Source organism: Dermacentor silvarum, chromosome 9 (genome assembly GCF_013339745.2).
Source record: "Dermacentor silvarum isolate Dsil-2018 chromosome 9, BIME_Dsil_1.4, whole genome shotgun sequence".
NCBI classification, from domain to species: Eukaryota; Metazoa; Arthropoda; class Arachnida; order Ixodida; family Ixodidae; genus Dermacentor; species Dermacentor silvarum.
Window position 1 is genome coordinate 95,161,071 of NC_051162.1, and position 23,890 is coordinate 95,184,960.

The window sequence follows — 23,890 nt, forward strand, 5'->3', positions numbered from 1 at the left end:
CGTCAGCCCACCTAGACTCTGCCCCCAAAGCCGATCACTTTCAAGATAAAGTTGGCGCAACCGCGCATTGCTGCCGACAGTTTTCCATGCCAACAGTTTTCCCTTTTGTGCCCGTCAATCTATCACAAGCTTTTGTTTTCATAAACGCCAAACTGTGACTGAGCGGCCATGTTCCCGTTCGTGTGAGCGAAGTCTACAACTTTTGTCTTGAACGCCGCAAACAGTTTCTGCTTGGCGCTACTCTTCGCTCACCAGACAAGCAAAAAAAAAAGAAAACAAGTCGCACATGAGGGCGGTTCATAAGCGCACACAAGACCCTGCAACAAGAAAAAGAAGTCCGCAATCACATTTGGATATGGATACGGCTTTGGCTTTGCATTCGGCAATATGCACGCCATAAGTTGCCAGAGGATGACTGACATTCTGTTAAACCTTTAGGGGTTGAAATTTCTTGCAAAAAATGTGCCCATGTGGTCAATTTTTTTATTGCAGTTTTCAGCAGTATGAAATGATTGAAAACTCATGAATACAGCAAAATCTTATTGCCAGATATATTTTGTCTCAAAAACGCTTTACTTACACAACAATAATATACACACAAATATGCCTATACAGTAAGACATCAATAAAAATGTCTAGCTACACTTATGGCTATTAATTTGTTGTCCCAAAAGCTTGTTTCCACAGCAGTAACGCTTGAGTAGGCGCGAGACGAGGCACTGTGCATGGCCATGCCGAAATTGCGACTGGCACACCTTAGTGTACGAAATATACAGTGACATCCTGAGAATTTGAAATCTCTTAATTCAAATTGATCAATAATTCAAACTGCTTTTTGTTGGTCCCAGCAAGGTCCTATGTATTTGAGAAAGACTGCCACAAATTTGTACTCCAGAAACCAGGCAACGGTTATTTCAAACAAAATCTCCCACCCCTATGCATTGCCTCTCAGACAAACCAGAGCTAAAAGCGAAGGTTCGATGCATCGCTAGTTACCGCAATGTTGCGTGCCGGAAAATGAAGTGAAAAGACGGACGGGGAGCAGAGCAGGGAACCAGCACAAGCAGAGCGGCGCACACCCTCCTTCTTCATACGGCTAAGGAGCAGGGACGATTCCCCAGCACACTCTTGATCATATTACCTCGCCCTCACCTACAATTTCGAGATTTCTAATCTACGTGAACCGCAACTGAAGGCAAAGAAAAATAAAATGTATTATTATCTCTGAACTTTGGCCACGCAGGGCTACAGCTAAGCTATCGAAAGCACGATAGCGGCAACCGTAAAAAACTATAGCATCTCCTCCGAGCAGACCTTGGAGGTAGCACGCGACACGAGCACGACCACGTGATCGAGTGAGGTAAACAAGTCGATTTGTGTGCCCCAGTGAGCGGAAAGGGAATTTCCATTTACCTTGGGCGACTCCTCAAGATAGCAGCACTTGTGAGCAACCAGCAGTGTCAACCACGTGCGAAATATCAATCATAAGATAGACGCCGTACATGGTCGTCAAAAACCATGCGGGACGAATTAGAGGCGTCGTAAATGTACGGCAAAAGACCCTCAAAAGGTTAAAGGCCACCTTAAAAGACTTTAGCCTTCTTTTTTTACAGAAATAATCTCGACTTATGTTCCGGTTATTACGGTAAGCCCGTTTGCTGGTATCTGCATTCAGAGCACATATAAGCTTCATATAACTATCCACAGCTGTATTTGGCCTCGACCCAGGCCATCAATTTGCAGTATATTCAATAAGGTTGTCTCTCATTCACTCACAAACCAAGAATTGACACCAAACCGTGAGGAAGGGGCATAGAAAGCTTTGCTTTTAAGAAAACGCAATTGTTGAACACAACAAACCTTCACAACAGACCGTGGGTTTGACACCACCTCTGCATGGGCCTGCTGCGACACCTTCTTCACGATCCAGTCGACAGGGTGCAAGGTGTCAATGCCTAGACGCGTGGCACGCGTCGACACCCTAGTCAGGAACACAAGGTTTCGAATGACCTGCAAAACATCATTGGCAAAGCCAGTCTTAAAGAGGCATTGCTAGAGAGCGACACAAAGTCATTTTAAACCGATAATATGTCAAGACTATGTCATCAACATGGTGTATAAAAGATTTGTTTACTATTACAGAAAATGAATTTAGCGCTGAATCCAACACCAGTATGCCAGCGCAATGTCACAAATTTCAAAATGTTTCCTCACATTCGGTCTGTTTTGGTGCAGGAAATGTTTTCAAAACTTTCTAGGTTGAATGAAGACTTGGTTCCTCTAGAATGCAACGTAATCCTTCTTCAGTAAAAAGCAATTAACTAGACCCACGTACAGCCAGTGTGGCAAGCTGTTGTGGAAACGAACTTCAAGCCGTTGTTGCCACCAAAATTTTGTTTTTGTGTTTTCTGCCTTACCAAGATGGATATGGATGAATGGCTTGCGCTAGTCTCACAGTAACAGTGGCCACTTTGCCATTACAGAACCATCATTCACTAATACAGATGAGTTTAACTATATCCTCTTTATATAGTGTTCTTTCAATGAGTACACAGAGCTGCTTTGTTGCTAAATAAAGCAAATCAGTGAAGGCACCTCACAAGCACTCCGAAATTAGGCAAGATTGATGCATTGGCTCTCTCAATACGACTGTTTCAATGGGCATAACAAATACCATTCTCAAAGCAGGGCACAAGTAAATGCACAGATGACAAGCCAAGAGAAACGATGTCACTTACCTGCTCAGCTATCTTTTCCAGGACATTATCCGGCTGGAACTGAGAGCAGGACTTCTCCGTGAGGCTTCGAACCTGCCGCGTGGAAAGTACAATCACACACTACCCCCGGCCGCACAAACACACCTAAAACACCTTAGCCCACTAAAGTACATTGCAAGACTGTTGCTGCAAGCCCCTGTATAATATTGGAGATTTTTAACTTGTCTTCAATCTTCCTACCACTTGCAGTTTGCTGGGTTACCAGACAGGTGTACGGCAGCAACAACACAGGTAATGACATCTTGTGACACCTGAGTTTAACCAGAGAGCACACAAATCCTAATACAGTCGAAGCCGGATATATCGAATCTGAAGGGGATCCACAAAAAAAGTTCAGTATAGCGGTAATCGATATATGAAATAAAAATTTTATACAAAATTTTTCAAGGGGATTTCACTACTGTTCGTTATACACAATAATTTGTTAAATGCGGGTTCGATATATCCAGGTTCGACTGTACAACAGTGATTTACCATATTCGACTTAACTGCTGGTGCTGCTTTGGTAGCGACATAATCATTAAAGTGCAGTCCTTTTATGATTTTCCTTAGACAACAATAACATGTGCCAAAAAAATTTTACATATAGTTAGATAAAGCGCCACAGGGTGTCACCACCAACTTTGCTACTGTTTTCCGCAGCTCTAGTAAACCACAAACGGCAAGAAGTTTGCAGTCAAGCTAAAGCTCTCCATTATGGAGTCTTCTGTGCTGTCGACTTTCATTAATTTGACCCGGACAGCACCGATGAAATTCACCAAATTATCAGCCGGGTCGAATTAAACAAGATGCAGAATAAATGCCAACACACACACCGCTGATTGATTTGGCAGTTTCCTATTCTCTAACACGCCCCTGAATAAAACGCCCACCTACTACCTATGTGTCCAAAGTAGAAAAGTAATGTAGAAATGACACTAAAGCTCCTACACAAAGTAGAAATCCAATGTGCACCCGATTTTAGAGCAAGAAAAATGGGCGAAGCGTATTGCACAATGGCAGCCGGTTTTCTAAAGCCAGCTTTGCCGCAATAGATTAATGTTATGCGGTAAAGCATACAAACACAGCAAAGGCAGTTTTGGTATCGTGTGCGATTGCACGGCAAAGGCAAGTTACCGCCCAATCTTACTGAAAAGGGGGGGAAAAAGGTGTTAGAACAGTGTAAATACCGTAATCAGACATTATGAGCTACTGTTATTGCTTAAAAATCTTCCTAGGGCAGGCCTAGGCATTGTCAACGGGCGATTTTGAGGCTTGTTCAACACATTCACAGTCCCCTAGCGGCGTAGTCCTCTGGAGGCTCATGGCAAGTGTCATGCCAACTTTCCGTGACCCTTTAGATTTTAATCTATGATGGGTGGCAAATCATGCGCCAAGCCTAAAAATGAAATTGCGCGGATGGCGGGCGATGCTACATGCGGAACGGTGATCAAGTCACGTGATACGCAGTCATTTTGTCTGTCGTGCAGACTGGCCTTCGATAACCCTAACCCACCTGCCAGAAAGTTGGGCCAGCCCTTCTGCATTTCAGAAAAAAATTGGAACACGAGACTTTTTATGCCATGAATAAAAGATTGACGCAAAACACAGGTCCACTATTAAACTGAGAACATCATTGGTATTCAGTACAAATGAACGTCACTAATTGATTAGTTTCAGAGAGAAAGAAGCGCTTGATTCTGTTCAACAGAAATTATATTGACAAAAAAATATTTTCCAGGCCTTCATATACGAGAACTGAGCTGTAATCAGTGCTGACATACTAATTTGGTGTTCCCTTTAATAAGAGTGTACCTTTACTGTATAACCTTGATTTCTATGTACCCAATTTAGCTGATAGCGTGCTACATCTTTGTTCTGCAATGCTTAGGAGACTCCCGAGCATATGCGGTACCGTGTTGCCCACAATTTGTAAGCATTAAATTTCGTGAAACCTTCTCTGATATTCTATATTTCATTAGATTCGATTCAATACATTAGGTCCGAATTCGAAATCTACTATATGGCATTCGCACACCCATACTCTTTATATAAAGAACTTTGGTGCTAAAAAGTATTACAGCTTTGAAGGGGTACTGACACATGCTTTCGAAGTTGAAACTACCACATGCATCACTTACATGATGGGACCACACTTAGCAAGTACTAAGGCCAGGAAACACTTATCAGAAGTCACGTATCTTTAAATTTGATACCAAAACCGGTCCTGGCATCATTGACACTATCGCGACTTCCTGACACAGAGCAAAATTTGCCAACATTGTGTAGCATCCGGTTATTTACGACGTCGCTCATAAAAGAGCAAGCAGGAGTGCTGCGTGTTCTGGCTGCGCTCCCATATGATCCAGCCGCAGTGATCAGAGGAATGAGGAGTTGAAAATGTCATTTTAGGACTGCTTGAACAAAAAGCTCCTTCAAGCCAAGTTGCAACATCATATCAAAAGCATGAAAAGACAGAAACTGAGTACCTTCGACGGCGTGTCGACCAACAAATAGTCCCGGGAAGAAGGCGCCCGAGCGTCAGGGTCGCATGCTGCCGCTACTTCGTCCGGTGTGTATGCCGCGAACACCCGGCCATAAAACTGAGATGCCGCCAACCTCACCCAGTCATGGGGATACAGCAGGTACGTCTCGGCATAACCTGGGCAATCACAGAAGAGGTTTGACTCGTGGCAAAACCATTTCATTTTTACAGCTTCTAACATTAAAGCAAACAACCAGAATGCATTATGAACACAATCAAACTCACTTCTACGGGGGGAACAGCGCAGAAGTCTCATGAAGAGAGGCACAAAGACATAGTACACAGTGCTGCATCTGACAACGACTGCACAGATTTCCGTGCTGTTCTCCTGTAACTATGAACAACCAACAAGGGCAGCTGGAAAACGCTGCAAACTCACCGCACAGCCTCCCAAAGCTTTCCTGCGTGGCAGGAGCCCGTGCCACGTTGCAGGCGTCAACTATCTTGGTCAGCGAGACCAGGTACATGAAGGCGATGTGGTCCTTGGCACGCTCGATGTCTTGCACCGTGAGCTGCAACACCAACCACAAAGCTCTTCAACTCCTAAAAAAGGGACACTGAACAGAACAGATGTTGTTAGCCGATTTTCCAACTGGAATTACCAGGAAGAAGAGGAAGCTTCACCAGGTTACTTAATGCATAGAACGGATAAACAGCTGTCCATCAGGCTAATAGCACGAGTGCCAAGGTTGAGGAAACACAGTTGGGTGTGCTAGTGGATCAGGGGGTGTCAAGTTTGAAGTCAGTGTCACTGACTTCGAACTAACAGCCTGTGTGTTACCAGCTTCAAACCCCTCGACACTTGAAAAGTTTTCATAACCATGTTAACGATGGTTATCGTTAACCTGCACACGATCACAAGCAATTATCGCAGAATATTTAGGAGTGCACACGTAAAAGTAGAAAGAGTCAGAGACGATTGGGCATCGCAGTGTCATGGAATTGCAAGCAGTCTCATAGCATCGTAAGCCCAGTGCCATGGCACTGTGAGCTCAGCGTCACAAAATAATGAGCATGGTTTCACAGGATCACAAACACATCTGCAGAGAATGCGCAGTACCTCTTCGAACTTGTCGGGGTGCATCTCTTCGACTAGGACAGGCATCACGTCAGCCAGGTGACGCTCGAAACGCTCCTTCTCTACCTCGGCAAACAGGCCCAGTGTCTGTGCTCCCAATCGCCTAGTGGCAAACTACCAAGAAAAAAGAAAAAGAAAAAAGAAATAGCATTCAGTGCAAGGAAGGACGGCGACTTGGCTTTGAATTTCCTAGGCGAATACAAAAGCCGTCAACCGCAAACGAGGTTTATTGGGGTGCTTCAAGAACATTTTTAAGTGCCCTAAACAAAAATGTTGACAAATAAGAGGGTGAAGTGAAAAAAATGAAGCGGAGGAAGAAACAAAATTAACAAAACAACAAAGCAATAATCATCTGGCAACAAAACCAACCACTTCTACTAAAGAAAAATTATTAAAAAATACTGGGTGTTATTTCCATGCAACCAATGCAAAAAAAAAAAAAAAATCCACTATGCCACGGTGTGCGAATGCCGAATAGTAGATTTCAAATTGAATATTGAATCGAATCAAGAAAAAGAAGTAGAATATCGCGTATCAGAAAACTTATCCCAGAATTTGATGCTTACAAATTCTGTGCAAGAAAAGACTGTGCTGCACCTGCTCGGGAGTCTCCTAGCATCGCATGACAAGAATGTAGCAAGTTATCAGCAACTTGGGTGCATGGAAATCAAGATACAGAGTACGGTCCACTCTTATTAAAGGTAGCTCCAAATTAGTATGCCAGCACTGATCTATACAGCACAGTTATATATGAAAGTCTGGAAATATTTCTTTTTTTTTTTTTAAGAATAGAACGTCTGCTGAAAAGAATCAAATGCTTTTTTCTTCATGAAGCTAAACAATAAGTGAAGTTATGCTGTACTGAATAGCAATGAGGTTCTCAGTACAATAGTGATACTGTGTTTTATGGCAATCTTTTATTGCATAAAAGTTTTGCTTTCTAATTTTCCTTTAGAATCCGGGAGGGTTTTCCTACACTTTACAGCAGGTGAGTTACCGTAAGGCCAATCTGTGTGACAGATGAAAGCGCGGACCGCGCATCATGCGACTCGATCAGCGTTCTGCATGTAGCCACCATTGGCACTGTCTGGGTTGACCACGGTCGAGGCTGACAGTACAGAGCAGGTGCCTTTTTATCGTTAGGTTGGCATTATTTGCCACCTGCCAAAGATTATGAAATCGGGTGGGCCACGGCAGCTTCGCACAATGCCTAATGGCCTAGGCAGTGTGGCCGTGACGAAAATTCACTGCTGGCTGATGTGGCAACGGACCACAAGCCATCGTAGAATGCTTGCCGCCAATATTTTCATACGGATAGCTTATCAATTATTGGTCCCGAGATCACGTGTACTGGTTAGATGGACAGCAGCTGAAGCAGCGCTAATTTCACTGCCGTTTATTCAACATAATCTGCTTCCACTCCGGTGGCTAACTGGCCCGATCTCGCACATGCTTTTGCACTTTCCGAAACATTCGCTGCTTTTGATGCTGTTCCCTCTGTCCACGTCGCATTATCGTTTCAATCGGTTTTGTCGACATGGATGAACCTTGTACCGTGATAGAGGTGGCTCCGGCCTATGCAGTGTCATTCTGCAAATTGCGCCGTTCGGGCACCGTGTGCACAGTGTCTGCATCGCACCGACGTCAAGGAGTGCAAGCAGTAGGGCACATGCGCTTGCAGAGACTACATCTGCGACTGCATCAGCAGGGACGACTGCAGACTTTTACTGAGTAAAGAAATCGTGCATAGCAAGCCTGTGCTTTGTACATTATGCTTTCACAACTGAAAATGGTGGCAGAGTCCTTTGTCAATGTCAGGACACTTCTGCACCTTCAAATGTAAAACCTGGACTAAACAACCATCACAACAAGGCTTAAATTGCTACAAAACCAGCCCCGCAACACAGTAGCGCACCCAGGATCTCTGCCAGGGGGGGGTTGACAGTTTGCCAATACCATCTAAACAGCACAAATTTCGATTTCTTCACGGGAAATTGTCAAAAAAATGCGCTTTTTGCGAGTGTGCAGACGATTGCGCGTCTTACATCTTAGTTGCAGTACTCAAATGCGTAAGGAAAGAAAAGGGGTTAAACAAAAGAGGGGGTTAAGTCGGCCTCAGGGGGGGGGTTACAACCCCCAAATCCCCCCCCGTCGGTGCGCCACTGCCGCAACACAGTTGGCGCGAATGAATGCCTCAGAAGCCACATCGTTTGGTCCGTCGGTTCATCGTCAACGCAAGCTTTGTCTTCGAGCATGGCTTCACGGCTATCATAAAGTGCTTTGCCATGAAGACGGATTCAAAGGTATAACTTGCGTATAACCCCACTGTTCCGCTTCTTACTGGAAGAGTTATCGAATTTTGGAGTGGGTTATTCTTCTTATCGGTCACTTTTTCTGAACATTTTAAGTGAAAATGTATAAAGGACAAGCGCTCACCATTTTTTCCTTGCACCATGCCAGAACCACAGAGAGCAAAGGGTTCCTGGATGCCTCATCCAGCTGGGAAAAAAATATTATGTTTACTTACTTAAACATTCACTCAATTTATTTACAATATCCTCACGACCTCCTCGCACACACTAAAGAAGGGATGGGGTTACAGGGCATGTCAGAATTAGAAAAAAAGAAGGCAACAAATTCAAGAATAAAGATTCAATTAGTGGGTGTGCGAGGTATTCAAGAACAGCTTGGCACCAGGAACACAGTCAACGTCCGATTTTTCCGACTGCCTACGTGCCGTGAAAATGTCAGAAAAAAATGAATGCATGCCTTTTACTGCCCCCAATGGCTCAAATTGGCACAGGCACATCCTAAATAGCTCTGAAGGCCTGCCAGAACAGTTATTAGGCATATCGAAGCACCTAGGCCTAGTTTTACCGCGGTGGTGGCTATGGCTGCCAGTGGATCAGTGGCCGAAAGCGGCAGTTTGAGGCTGCGAGAACCAAATTGTGACGGTAGTAGACGTTTCGGACCTGTGGTCATGGCAGAAAAGTCCAGAAAATGAGACGGCAAAGGGTTTTGGCATGTGAAATTTCATAGGTTCTGATAAATTGGCTGCATGGGGTAACCCCTGGTGGTGCCACGAAGGCGTCCAAATTATAGGGCATGTCCAAAAAATTGGGCGTCGACTGTAGTGGCTGTATTTCAGAAAGATACATTTGTTTGAAATATTTTACGTCGTTTCTTTTAACACCTTTTTTTTTTTTTTTTGTAAGAGTGCCCGGTCTTCACTCTCAATAAGTGACTGTATTCGGCTTTGATAACGGCCGTGACCACAAGAACGTGCTTGTCGATGGTACACCCAGCACATAATACAGTGGTAGAAATGCAATAAGTACCACATTGAAAGCTACCTACTGAATATAACTATCTCTCAGTAAATTGTGCAAACAAACCAATTTGGCAACTAATGTGAGATAAACAGAAATGTTTGCAGCAAGGAAAATTCTAATGACATTCAGGAAAGGAACAGGGGGGGGGGCAACTGCAGGAGGGCGACGTGAAAGCTTGTAATGACAATTGAATGAAGTAATGGGACGCACATCGCCTAGTATGAACGAATACATCATGTAGCCATTCCTGCAACGGTAGTCAAGAAATTTGAGAGACAAGCGAGATCACACCTTGCCGAGGAGGCTCCGGATGCCGGCTGCAGCGACCCGCTGCACGTTTGGTGACTGGTCGTTGACGAGGCATGCTGCCATGGGCACGAACAGGGTGGGCGCGTAGTGAGACAGCGTGTGCTGCACAAAAGTGCTCGGTCAGCAGCACGCTCCCAACCCACATCAAAAGTAATAACAACAAATGAGCAGGAAATCTGGCAATAAGCCCACATTTGGCAAAGTATGTGACTTATCCATTTGGTCTATCATTGCCCAGCAGTTGGAATATGTGCTTACAATTACCTAAAGGAGTAACCTTTGACAAGCCACAATCACCAGTAACCATCGGTGGTCATCCTGTCAGTACTTGCTGCACGTCTCACAGTCAATGTGTTGCCCTCGCCCCTCAGCTGGAGAATTGACTTTTCGTTGAAATGAGTGCAAATCCACTTTTTGCTGAAAAGCATGCTTTCATTGAAAAGTATGCACATGTATCAAATTGAGTTTGTTGAGAAGCGTGCAAACGTCATTTAAGGATACTGTATTCAAATGCATAGATTGACTTCATTGAAATGTATGAAGATTAATGAGAACTACTGTATATATTCGCGTAATGAACGCACTTTTTTCTCAGAAAATCAAAGCAATGTTGGGGGGTGTGTTAATTATGCAGGGTAAATTTTATGGGAGCTTTTCGAAACAGCAAAAATTGATAACTAGGACGGTAATTTGAAAAATACATTAGATAACTTATCTTTGCAGTAAAAAGAGACCTAAGATATTTGCAAACCGCAACAGCATTTTCATTGCACTTTACCACACGCATTGAAGCCACCAGACCTGTCGTCCAGGTCGCTGGCCGCTTCCATCTACATTGTGGTTCCTCAACAGTTCATCCTCACAGCCGCTTCTGGCCGGCCACAGAGTTCGTCCTTGCTCATCTCCTGCTCATCGGCATGTCAAAGTTTATTGATATCTGATCAGCGCTTCCGTTTTGTGAGCAGATAACTCTGTCCTACAGCAGGCTTATAACTCGACTTTGGGCCCATCGCACGCAGCGAATACCAAAAACGGGCAGAAAAGCGAGCAATGGACTACGCCCGACCACGTGCCGGCCACCCCACCTTCACTTGGACTCTCCCAAGCACTGCAACCTGCCACGCATCGCGCGCGCGCGCTCTCTCTTTTGAGTCAGAGTAGAGTCCGTCAACTGCATTAAGTACTGTTGTGAAGAGCTAGTTGCCGTTTTTCTTTCTCTCTCGAGCCTGCCCGGTGCCTTTGTGCCAGCGGCAAGCATGCGGTAAGAGCACGCCGAGCGTTATCATAGTCGCTGCTTCCGTCACGTCTGAAGAGACTGTGATAATGCGCAGCCTGTTTTACCGCATGCTTCCCGCTAGCGTTCTCTCGTCGTGGCTTTGCCATGGATGGGCATCAACATTAAGTGCGCCTGCTTTAAACACATGTGCGAGAGTAAAAGATGATAGTCTCTCCGAAAAACTACAGCACGGCCGTTCGATCATGGGATTGCACAGTAGCAAACTTAGGGGTGCGTTCATTACGTGAGTAAATACTTTACTTTTCGTTAAAGCGTTAGTTTCCAAGCTGAGCCAGTCGAAAAGACCAAAACTATGCAGGCACAGCCCTCTCACCTGTGGAAACTTGTTCGAGTAGGCATCAAGCATCTCGAGAGCCGAGAGGCGGCCTGCCTCGGTGCTGTACTCCAGCTGCGCTGTGAAGAAGCCCACCGCCTTTTTCATGCGCCTCTTCATCGGGTAGTCGAGAACGTACTGCAGGTAGGCCTAGACATACGAGAAAGCTTTCAGAATCGTTTTACAAAACAGAGGATGAGACAGTGAACGAGTTTAAACTAAGTCAGACATATGCCTCAAGTAGTTACCAGAATTAAATGTATAGTCAGGGAACGACATGAAAAAGAACACCTAATTTGCCCACAGGACAACACAATTTTGCTTGTTTCTTGCAATGTAACGTATGAATTAAGATTTGAAAGCTTTACAACAAATTAAAGGGTTGGCGCATATGAGCCCGTCATCAGTAAATTTTGCATCACAGTAAGGTCGATGATGTCAGGTCCAGCATCTTGAAACTACCTTCAGTATCCATACAGAAACATCTTGTTTCTCAGCCTTCACAATTGCTAAGTGTCATCCGCTCCTCCTTCAATGCCTTGCACTGCGAAGGCTGTGACTGTGATGCGCAGTTCAAATTTGATTTTGGATCTTCACATGGATACCGCTACTTCTGATTTTGGCTCCTATGACCCACTAAACTCTGCGGCTATCCCTCAACTTGCGGTTGAGTTGACCATGGCGCATTCGTTGCTGTGCTACAGTGCACTAGATAGTTACACGTGGCAGTGTTTTCTTGCACCAAGTGGCAAGTAGCACATTTCCTTTCACACTTATCTCTATGGCAATCACAAAATTTCCAAGGGTCCAATGAAGCGTCTTTATGTTCGCTCATGCGAGTACGTTGGTAGTGCCCACATAGGGCAAGCGAGGTATGCATCCCAGACTCACCTCACGACACTGGCCCCGAATGTGAGCCTGTTCGTCTTCGATGCTCATGGTCGCCACCTTGTCCATCAAGTCGTGCAGCTCTTCAGTATCCACTCTTCGGTGGAGGATGGCCTGCATGGTTTTTGTTCATTCTTTCAGTCCACAAGACAAGGACAAATTTACTTCAGCACACACGCAGTGCTTCAGGGCAGAACACTGTGGCCTTCTGGAATCAAATTACCATATTTATTCGCTAAAAAGGGGGCCCACGATTTTCAGGCGACGGTGCCAGTTTAGGGACCCGAGAAAAACATAATACAAGGCAGAACAGAGCAGCCAACAACTTATTCAGACTCGGCGGGGATTGCCCGAAATACCGAATGATCGAAAGCCCCCGGAATAATCAGAATAACAGTGAAGCCACATTACAAGGCAGAATTCGTATATAACCTGAATCCCCCCTTTACTGTTACTTTTCAAATTCTCGGCATGGGTTTGTACGGGCAAAAATACTGCACTGCCTCACCTGCCAAGGCTCATTAGTAGCTACAATTTGAACTGCCATTTAAAATCTGGATTACCAGAAATGTGGCATTGCTGCCGCCATATTGAAATAGTAACTAAACCTATGAGCCTCGCATACAAGGCAAGGGGTGAATTCGACGCTAAGGATTCCAGGACAAGAACCTCACCTTATATTCGAATGGATACGGTACTGCACCTTGCCGCTTGACAAAACTTGTTGGAAGTGGTTTAAATGGCAAAGTTCACAGCGAACGAAGTCTGCCTTGTGCCAGTGCCCTGTGATCTGCTGGCCTCCTTGGCGAGCTAAGGTGGTTAAGCAACCGCCCCCAAAAAGTTCCTCAAGCTCAGGAGCGCAACACCACAGCAACTGGGCTACCACAGGCGGATAATGCTTCCCCTTCGTGAACTTTCCGCCACATTGTGTATTTACACAGAACTGATTTGCCAAATGCAGCACGACAGGCAGGATCCTGCAACAATTAAACTATATGGCTAAATTCTGGCAGGCAATGCAGAGCTGTGCTTCACAGCAGCTGCTCACGAAGTACAGTATTTCATGCAATCTAAGCATCCCCAACCCTTCTTATAAATTCCACAAGTAAAAGTTTGTGTGCTAATGTAAGCACCTAGTATTTCTCGCCGAACATAGGCTTCTGTAATTCACGCCGATGTTCTAGCAAAGTAGCCTTTCAGGTGCACTGGTGTGGCCAATGCCTACAGTCACATTACACATTTGTGAGCAAATGCACACAGTGCAGACAATAAGAGCAGACGACAATGTTCGCGCAGCTCTTGTTCTTCACCCTCTAGAAAATTTATGCCAGTAGCCTGTGTCAGCTTTCTTTCTTATCTGCACAGAGTGTCATGGCAGCACCATTGCAGCATCATGAGTAAATGTGCAGTGCAGTTTGCTTATCCTCTTCAGGCACCAATTAATTCTGTCCACTGAAAATTTACTGAAACCTTTCACCCCCATTTCTTGCATCTTCAGAATTGTGAAAAACATACAGCTTCAGAACGTATTAAGAATGTTCACTTCTTCAGTGAGTTTTGTCAAGTGTACAGATCAAGCTTACAGAATGTGCACTCCATGCGAGAACTCTACACAGCAATGTCAGACGTGAGAACACCAATTACTCCATGCCCAGCAAGCTTGAAAAGAACTTATCCAGCCACTTCTAAAATATGCCTCATGTAAAATGTCGCGAAAAACAGCAAAAGGTGTACACGAACCACACGAAGGAATACTGATTTTGACAGCAAGCACCCAGTTGCCTACCTTCAACCAGTTCTACTAAGACACTTTACATATGTTATCCAAACTTGTAGCACAGGTACAATCAGAAGTGTTTCAAGATAAATATCATCAGTTTTTGTCAATTCTTTCGCTTTCGATGCAATATCTTAGCATGCACCATGGTGCACACAGTGCCTGCAGGGATTACACTACAAATGCACATCCTCTTTCCAAGAACAGTGAAGTGCACACCATAAAAGCTTTTCCAAAGAGACTAAAAGTACACTGTCCATGATTTCCACTGGCTTTGCGTTGCCTGTTTGCTTCCTGCTGGTCCTGCTCTGCTCAAAAGTTCCACCAAAGGATGCAAACCCTCACTCTCGAAATCTCTCTAAGCAACCGGAGTTCCTTGGGCACGACACTGCCATTTCGAAGCAAGATTTGCACTCCCACTGACTCCACTCTTTTTTGACAAAGGCTGCCCTTTCACAGTTCTCACCTTGAGCAGGGCGAAGGCCACGCTCTGCCTGGAGTGGTCGTACACGTCACGTTCGACGTACGTCAGCAACACCAGGAGCTGCTGCTTGCTTAGCCGGCACAGAGAGGGGTCCCGCACCAGTGTCGTCATCACCTGCACAACACAGAAATAAACTACCGCTCCTACTTCTGCTAGCGTATACAGTCAATGACCGATTTTTTGAATGTCCTATTTTTCATACATGCCTGATAATTCGAACGCTTCAACGGCACCGCCATGTACCCCGTAAAGCCAATCTATGAGGACGTCGGAAATTTCAGACGCTGAAACCCTCCGGTGTCTGATTTTTCAGACTTTTTGCCGTGACTACAGATATGAAACGGCCTTAAATGAAGCCACCACCGCTGGCATTATGATTACCTCACAGCGTCGAAGAAAGCACTCTCACACGCCGATCCGCTGGTGTCCATAGTAGACCTTTTGTGCGGTTGTTAGGCCTAGCTGCTTTGATGTTTGCTACCAAGCCCTTCCTGCTGTTCGGTGCCGCATTTCTCATAAAGGATTCGTCGCTGCCAGCAATGGCGTCAACTGCGCCTCCGTGATCCTCGCTGATGGCGTTGAAGCACGGGAAGCAGGACAAGAGTTGTTGCATAATGCCGGTTCCGGAAAATCAGCTTTGCCACAATACAGTGGTAAGCGGTCACGCATACACAACGTATTGCGGAGAAGCATGACAAGAGTGCGAAGGGGCCACTGTTGCGGAACATTAAATCTGTTCCCGAATTCACATGCGTACACCCCTCGTCTCCTGTCACCACAGTGTATTGGCAGGCCTTTAAAGCCATTTTGGATGAGGCAGCGGTGATTTGAGCCCTTCAGGACAGTTAAAGGCATGCATTCATTTTTTTTTTCTGGCATTTTCGCAATCCGAGAGAGTCCAAAAATCGAATGTTGACTGTAATACAACTATTACTAACAATCAACAGCAAATTTCGTATTTTAAGCAGACCAATGCATAAGCAAAAGGATCAGGACCAACAAGACAAAAACAAAGCACTATCTTAATATAGTTGTTCCGACTGTGGGCTGGTCTAATGAAATAAATTCAAAATTGACTTCTGTGGTTCCAGAAAGTCAGCTTCGCGGCAATACAGCGGTGCTAAGCAGCCAAGCATCCTAAAACTGCACAGTGGGGGATGCCATAGTGGAGGTCTCCGGATTCATTTTGACCCCCTGGGATTTAACATGCACCTAATGCAAAGTATACAAATGTTTTTGCATTCCGCCCCCATCAGAATGCGACCACTGCAGCCGGGTTCGAACCCACGACCTTATGCTGAGCAGTGCAAGACCACAGCCACTGAGCTACCGTGGCAGGTTCTGCTGAAAGTATGGATTATCAACATGCACAATTGCATGTTTTATCAACAGCAGAGAAAATAAAAAATAGGCGAGGCTTCCTAACTTGCAATGTAATTACAGAAACTGACTAATACAATTAATACCAGGATGCGCACATTGTATCGTGACCAGCGTTTCGAAGACCGCAACTGTGGCTTCGTCGGAAGGTCGTGGATTCGATTCCCACTGCCGCCAGGCACCCACCGGTTAACTAAAAATGGGTACAAATACTCCCCCGGCCTGCCACTCAGCTTTCTTCACCTTTTGTTGGCTTGGGATAGGAATCTGCACCCTTCAAACCTCGTAAGAAAAAAATGAAAAAGAAAGAAGCCAAGGAGTCTGCCGGTCCCATGCCGCCACCTTCCCAATAGGTGGTTGTCCTTCCAAACGTCTGGAACTCCCGTAAAGGCCAAGTACAAGGCCGGGAACGCACTTGTACTTATTTTACCAGTAGGTCCCCAGCGGCAGCACTCGTCTGCCTCCCACAGCAGAGGCAGATGCTTGGCTATTTCGCCAAAGCTGTAGTGGGGACAAGGGGTGCCCAGAGACCCTCACAAATCTCTATAGGGCCCCCTTTCGAGATGAGAACCCATATAAAAGAAGGCTGGCTTTCTGGTAATCGAGAGTAGATGTAAGAATGAAATGACTACCAGCTCCATGTGGTGCCGCCACCTTCAACCGCTTTTCTTCTTTTAACAGTGCAGCATTGCTCAGCATCTCTGTCGCTACTTTTTGCTTTTTATTCTTGTCGCGGACCGTACACAAGGTACAGTCAGGAATTTGTCCCGAAATAGCAAGGCCCCTACCTTGAAGGCGAGGACGAGGAGCTCGAAATTCGGTCCCTGCTTCATGCCGGCACCAGAGTACTTATGCAGCAGCACAAACAGCGACTGGCTCAGCTTGCGCATGTGCTGCCGGAGGCCGGGCAGGGGCATCCTCAGGAGGGGTCCAAAGCATCGCAGCGATATTGTCACCATCTGCGTCAAAATCAAGGAGGAGCGTGAAGCGTTGCATACCTGCCATCGAGTCAACTTTAACCAGAATAGGGGAGGAGAGAATACCACACATTTCTTTTTGAACTTCTTCTAGCCTGAATCTTTTTGCCAAAAGGAAAACATTAGAATTGCGGTTAGAAATACTTGTATGCAAGGTAAGACCGTCCAAAATTACTCGCACGTCATTTGCAACCTGGGTGAGATTTGTTTAATCCCTCTTGTGCCAGACTACTATGCCAAATTCTGATCAACAATGGCCAAATTATTTTTAGACGACAGCTGCCAAAATGTTTTACTGAATTTGGCCCTATTTTTGGCATTGCACAATGGTGAAACAGTGTCACTGCTGTTGAGTGCACTTTGAGTGTCAGCAATGCTAATTACTAATTAGCATTGATGACACTCAAATTTTGGATATAGTATTGATGATTGCTTTTCTCAATGTCAGATATTTCCTGTAAAGCATTACGACTCCCACAGGAACCATTGCACAAGAAAGGGTTAACTAAATAAACATCTGCCACCTGTGACTAGTTTGCTTTCCGTCCACTTTCATCGCCATTTATTTTATTTCTACATTTCGATTAAAACCGAACTATTATCATCTCCTATGCTTTCTCTCGCTTCAACGTCTGTTACTTCGTATCGTCGTTACCAAATTTTAAAAAACAGGCCTCTCAGATCCCCTTATTCCTCTTGCTCAAACAAGGCAGAGAGGCTTGAAGTGATCAAAGGTGGCCAAACCGGCGACGTCGCCTGAGCAAACATTTCGTCGAGAGTACCTGCTTTCGCAGTGGTGTGCTACCATTACCAAGAAGGACCAACAAGCTGCCAATGCAGTCCTTGCGCCTGTCAAAAATATAGCGCGCAGCATACTTCAAGACCTATCTCACATTTAAAAAAAAAAAAAAGTGTGGGCATGTCTCACCTTCACGCAGCTCGAGTCCAAGAAACTGGCTAACATGCCAACATATGGGTCCAGCATTTCCAGCTGTTTCTGATCAGGCACTCCCGACTGCTCCTTTTTCAAAATGGAATGCACAATCTGGAAGGCAAACAAACAAACCAGTGATTTACCAGCCAACCTGTGCTTTTCTCAAGGGATAAATACGCGCTTCATTAACAATTTTGTATCTTAAGATGCAGTCCACAACCAGCAGCAAACTGGCAACGGCAGAAACTGACATGACTCACAAAGCAAAACAGTGTTTTCTGATCGCAAAAACTTTTTCAGCGACTCTGCTGTTGCCAACTTCAGCTGCTTCAGATACTTGTCTGAATAAGCTTGCTCGAAGCAAGTCCCTCTGGTGTCCTTTCACCATCAGAAGACTTCCAAAGGTATGGCTGGAAACCGACAAGCAATACTCCGTTCGGGTCTTGTTTGCAGTGCTAAACATCCATTCAAATTCAGCATTTTGTGGCAAAGTGACAGAATCTTATCTCTTAACTTAACTCTTATCAGTGCGATCTTGTGGAACCTTGGCAACCAATGTACACTTGTGCCTGCTGCAAGTCGCACACCTTCGTTCATTCAATACATGAAACGAAATTTTGCAAGTTGGTGAGCACAAATTTCCTAAAACTTCATGCAACATTCGCAAAAGCAGTGAAGTAGTGCAAATTCATAAACTTTATAAATAAATGCTGACTCGCCAGCTTGGCCCTGCGAAAGTGGATGTCCAGCCAAGCTGTTGAAAACCACCACAACTACTGAGGGGGGGTATGCAATGCTTCATTGCTTTAGAGTAATGCTAGTGACGGTAATTTTGGCAGCATGCTACCGCTGGCTAGTTGCCGTTTCTTTTTCCCTTTGCCGCTCCTCGTATTCACGCTGCTCCTGGGTGTCCTAACTATGCGTCACATACTCATAGCAGTGCTACAGCAACAATAAAATCAGTTGCTAGGCCATTTCTTTTATAAAATCAAAGCGCCTTCCTTAAAGAAAGATGGTTGAATGCGAAGCTTTCTCCCATGCAAACTGAATCAAAGTCAGTCCAAAGCCAGCAACGAACCCAAGATATGCTGAGCGACCCAATGCGATGCCTATGTGATTTGATTGCTTGTATAGGATTGTATTTTTTTAATGGTGAAGTTGAATGATGGCACATTTCGTTAAGTTGCACAGCCTTTATTTTAGATCATGTAGCGGTTGATTACACGCACACACTCACAATTTCACGGACGACTCTACACTTGCAAAGTACTGCCTTGTGATCGCTCTGGTAGACGGTCAGAGGCTCTGCCGTTGCCGATAAACAGGATCGGCCTTACGGGCACGATCGCGCTTACGGCAGCCTCTTTTGCCGTGCGCTGCACCCGCGGCCTACCCATGGTGACGGCCGGGAATGCATTGCGTGACGAGCGTAATACAATGCAGATATATACAGTTCATCTGGATAGCGTGGCATTGCAGTTCCCAGTTTTCTTATCGGCACAAGTGCGAACGTAAACTGTAGTGTTCTACGATACGTATACAGTAGAACCCCGGTGATACGAACCCGGCTGGTACGAATTTCGGTGTGATACGAGTTCGTAACATTCCCCGGCCGAAATACATTATTAACAATACGAAAAAAAAAAAATCGGCTGTTCCGAACGTGTTGCCGCGCCGCTGCGGATCATACGAACGCGTGAGCAACAGCGCTGGCGGCCGAGCCAGCGGGGCGACCGGCACAGACAAGCCGGCACAGCGCGATCTGGGCGGGATCCATAGCGGGATCCTGCGCAATCTCTCATTGGTCCCCACGTAGAGCGGACCGGACCACATCACAGCCTAGCCGATGCTTAGCGAGAAATAGACGAGGTCCGATGCAGCAACGACGACCGAGGCGCAGCCCCGACGTGCTCTGGCGTTCAGTGGCGTGCGAAAACATTCCCAAGATCACGTGCGCGCAATTGTACGCCTTTCAGAAGGCGCATCGTTGACGATTTGGGCAAGAAGAAAACGTCCCGTTGATACGTTTTTCAGGGGACCGCGGACAAAAAAAGTGAAAAAAAAAAAAGCAGCAGTTTCGCCCGAAAGGTGAAGCAACGGAAGCGCAGCAGCAGCGAGCGAATTGACCTTTGCGCTGTCTCTCGCTTCAACGCGAACTACACGTCGAAAGCACAGCGCATACGAAGCTACTGGCACTAGGCGCACTTTGTCAACATCGCAGATCATGTTGACGATAAGGTCCGCGCGGGCGCACACTTTGCGCACGTCGCAGATCGCTTTCAGGATGCGGCACCCGCGCGGTTTGCCTATCTGCAACGTGCCGGTCGCTTGTTCCAATGTACAAGCTGGCTGCACCGCCACATTCAAACGCAACGTAACATGCAGGAACATTATAGATTGGCGAAGTATCACGGGGAACGCCCGGTTATTCGAACGCGAAAGCATTGGCGGTGGTTAATTCGATCATACCGCGCACCGACAATGCTCTCAGCCGCGCGCCAGATCACGTGGCGGCGCCTCCGACCGGCATTGCTCCGACAAAGCATAAGCTTAGGCGAGACCCCTCAACGCCGCGCGGAGCAAAAAAAAAAAAAAAAAAAAAAACGCGGCGTCACGGCAAGGTCGCCGTTTCTGCGTGGCGCCGGAACACGCGTGTACCTGCCGACGTCTCAGCCAACACATAGAATAAAGAAAGAATGGCCAACACTGCGGCTGCAGCGCAGAGGGAAGAAACGGCGGAGGCCCAGTCGGCCAACGCTCGCTTCAACGGCAGATAACGAAACTTCAGGGAGCTGGCGCAGGGGCGGCGGTACAGTAGCGGCGGGCGCGCACGGAGACAGTCAAAGGTGAGGGGGCTACAAGTGTGTTGAGAGGGAGGGCGAGGGGAGCCACGGAAGCGACAGAGTTGCCGAGGCCAAATCCGCTTCCCTGCCGCCCTCCTACCTCACCTGCGACGGTCCCCGCGCGCGCCCGTCGCCGTGTCGCCTCTTCCTCTTCACAACCACAATCTCTCTCCCTCTCGCCGTGCCTGCGTCGCCCGCTCCCTGAGGCGGGGCGACGCTGCGCTCCGGCACCAAAGGCCTATCTTGCAACCGGGCGCAAGGGGAACTTCCCACTCAATCTCCCACGCGCAACCAAGGAAGCGGGACGGCAGCGCCGGAGGGAGCGGGGGGGGGGGGGGGGGGGGGGGGGCGCACTTCTACTCTGCCAACAACCGCGCTCGTCGCTCGCCGGCCGCACTGTCTCTTATCTCCACACGGCTCTGACCTTTTCTATGCGCGTTTCCGTTGAAGCGATAGACCGCACGCACCTTCGCCCGCTGCGACGTATATGCGCTTGCTGCCAGCGTTTTGACAGTCGTTGTCTGCGGTCATTCAGTGTGATCTATTCATGTTTGTTTGTGCGCGCTCACACCACGCTTGTTCATTCAGTTCGTAATAGTCGGGCCACATTTTCCAACGCACGCTACACATGCAATGCTGCCCGGATCGGCAGTGCAGAGCTACAGGTGTGTCCCTTCGCACGCGCTGCCCACGGGAAGCGCTTCTCATCAACACCACCGTTTCACACGCGCCTTCTCGTGGTCATCGAGTCTCTCTTCATGTCGGTCTACTTACGCCGCAGCACACCTGCTTACTTAATCAGCTCATGTTTACTACAATTCATATTGCTACCAAAGCCGCTCACCTTACTTCGTGTCACATTGCTGTGTTGCTATCGCATTCATTGCTTCGCCCTTAGGGCGAAACTGTGACATTTTTTTAAGTCCTTCTTTTAATTCGAACAAATTTTTGGGCCCCTTCGAGTTCGAATTATCTAGATTCGACTATACATGCAAGTCAATGGGATTTAGATCGGGACCGCGAAAACGCAACGTAGCAGCCGGGAAAACGCAGCAGCGAGGAAGGTATCAATGGGTTCCACTATTAGAAATCTTTTCTGGTAATAATTAATTCAGTTTTCTCGATATTGTGTTTTGATGATACTAATTTCGGGTGATACGAATATTTCCCGCGACCCCGCGAGATTCGTATCACCGAGATCTTGCGCGAGCTGCGACGGCAGCTTGCGCAACAGTATTCTTTACCGGGAAATGTATGCAGGGAGTGCTACGTGCTTCGCGTTATCAGGAGTGCCTCATCAATTATGTGGTTCGGATGCTTGTTTTGTGCTCGTTCTTTATTAAGAAGAATGCTGTTCTAAATGTTGTACGCGCGATTTCAAAGAACATGTGCACTTTTCGCGGATATGAGCCATAGCTCGTGTCCTGCACTGCCGCCGGGATCGGCCCACATTTTTGCTAACAGATGCACACACAAAAAATGCTGACCACCATCGCTGTAAAATTTGGGAGTTGGCAGGAATACACCAAGTGATAACTAACTCAACGAAAACATACAATGATATTACCTAAGTGACGGCTGAAAACTTGAACCAACCCAACCGGACAAATGAGTCACTATTTTTTCGGTTGTTGCTACTACGTTTTGCCTGATATGCACCTACAGTTTTCGCACAGTCTGGTGGAATTGAGGTGTGGTTAACCAGCAATGGCATGTTGAACTAATGCAATGCAAGGTTGGATTCAAGCCTGGGAGACAGTGAAGATATTTAAATTCTGCACCAAATCCACGTCTTGTAGACTTTTTGTACAGCACAGCGCAACATCAAAGAGTGCACAAGAACTATGCATGTGGTACAGTTGGCCACAAAAGTTTGGGGACACGACATTTGTGAAAGAACAATTCAAACATTTCAATCTCTAGTAGTTTTCGCGACCTAAACAGCGGTCATTAAATTAGAAGCACCGTTCTTAACAGAGCAGAAATTCACAATCTCTGGTGGAACCTATGTCCCATAAACTGTTGTAGCCAATTATACACTTCCCACTGCAACTTTTTTTTTTTGTCTGCTTAAATTCTTTCAGTGATTATGTTGAAAAAAAAAAAAACATTAACACTATTTAACCTGAAACGTTCCTTCAGATTTCCATTTTTTTTCCTTTATTCAACCGCACACATGGTGTGCGTGCACAGGGAAAGGGTGGGGGAGGGACATAAAAGGTGAACACCATAAGAAAAAAATGAAATGAAATGAAAGGCACGCCATAGTGGGGGACTCCGCAATAATTTGGACCACCTGGGGCTCTTCATCGTGCACCTAAATCCAAGTACACGGGTACCATTAGAACAGTAATTACTTCCTGCATGATGCGGCGATACATACATTTTTATCATTATTTTTGTTATTATGCTTTTGCTACTATGCCTTTGCTACTATGCCATCGTTGAAGAAAAAAAAAAAAACACCATCCAGAGGGTCACGAAAAAGTTGATTTGCTAGCCCCTTTTATGTTTTATTATAGTTGCAGCTGGGCTGAAACCCACGCAAAAACAGACAATCAGGGAAGACAACGCAAACTAATACATTCACATAGAAAGGAACACACTCATGCTTGTGTTTCTGAGCGAACGTATTCGAATTATATCACCCGTGCACGTGAGCCAACTATACACCGTCCAGCAAACACTTCTTTAGATGACAAACGAAAAACGCACAATATTCGTGTTTCCGCATCTGCCAGCACTTGACATCACATAGACTTCCATCACGCAGTCGCACATTTCTCGCTGTCTGGCTATGCTTCAACTAGGAACAGGTGGTTTGCATGCAATTACGCACGGCGTGGGGGGGGTCGGTATATGACGAGCTTTTTGTATTGTTCTTTTCCGCCGTCGCGCAGGATAACCGATAACGACGCAGCAGCTTCCGCTTCGGTGACGAGAAAGGGCGTAAGAAATAACCGTTTACAAAACCTGC

The 23,890-nt window shown here is 46.2% G+C and overlaps 1 protein-coding gene across 1 annotated transcript in view; it reads right to left on the minus strand.

Annotated features, from left to right (window-relative positions):
* The window catches only part of LOC119463381 (small subunit processome component 20 homolog), an 83,462-nt gene that overhangs the window by 3,053 nt on the left and 56,519 nt on the right, over nucleotides 1–23,890 (minus strand). Inside the window, exons 47-59 of the mRNA XM_049655362.1 lie at nucleotides 18,065–18,181; nucleotides 16,948–17,118; nucleotides 14,762–14,893; nucleotides 12,522–12,632; nucleotides 11,631–11,780; nucleotides 10,003–10,122; nucleotides 8,816–8,878; nucleotides 6,362–6,493; nucleotides 5,681–5,813; nucleotides 5,246–5,418; nucleotides 2,739–2,810; nucleotides 1,861–2,010; nucleotides 310–317 (exon numbers count right to left, since the gene is read on the minus strand). Coding sequence (XP_049511319.1) covers nucleotides 310–317; nucleotides 1,861–2,010; nucleotides 2,739–2,810; nucleotides 5,246–5,418; nucleotides 5,681–5,813; nucleotides 6,362–6,493; nucleotides 8,816–8,878; nucleotides 10,003–10,122; nucleotides 11,631–11,780; nucleotides 12,522–12,632; nucleotides 14,762–14,893; nucleotides 16,948–17,118; nucleotides 18,065–18,181 — 1,532 coding nt within the window. The remainder of the gene's footprint in view (nucleotides 1–309; nucleotides 318–1,860; nucleotides 2,011–2,738; nucleotides 2,811–5,245; nucleotides 5,419–5,680; nucleotides 5,814–6,361; nucleotides 6,494–8,815; nucleotides 8,879–10,002; nucleotides 10,123–11,630; nucleotides 11,781–12,521; nucleotides 12,633–14,761; nucleotides 14,894–16,947; nucleotides 17,119–18,064; nucleotides 18,182–23,890) is intronic.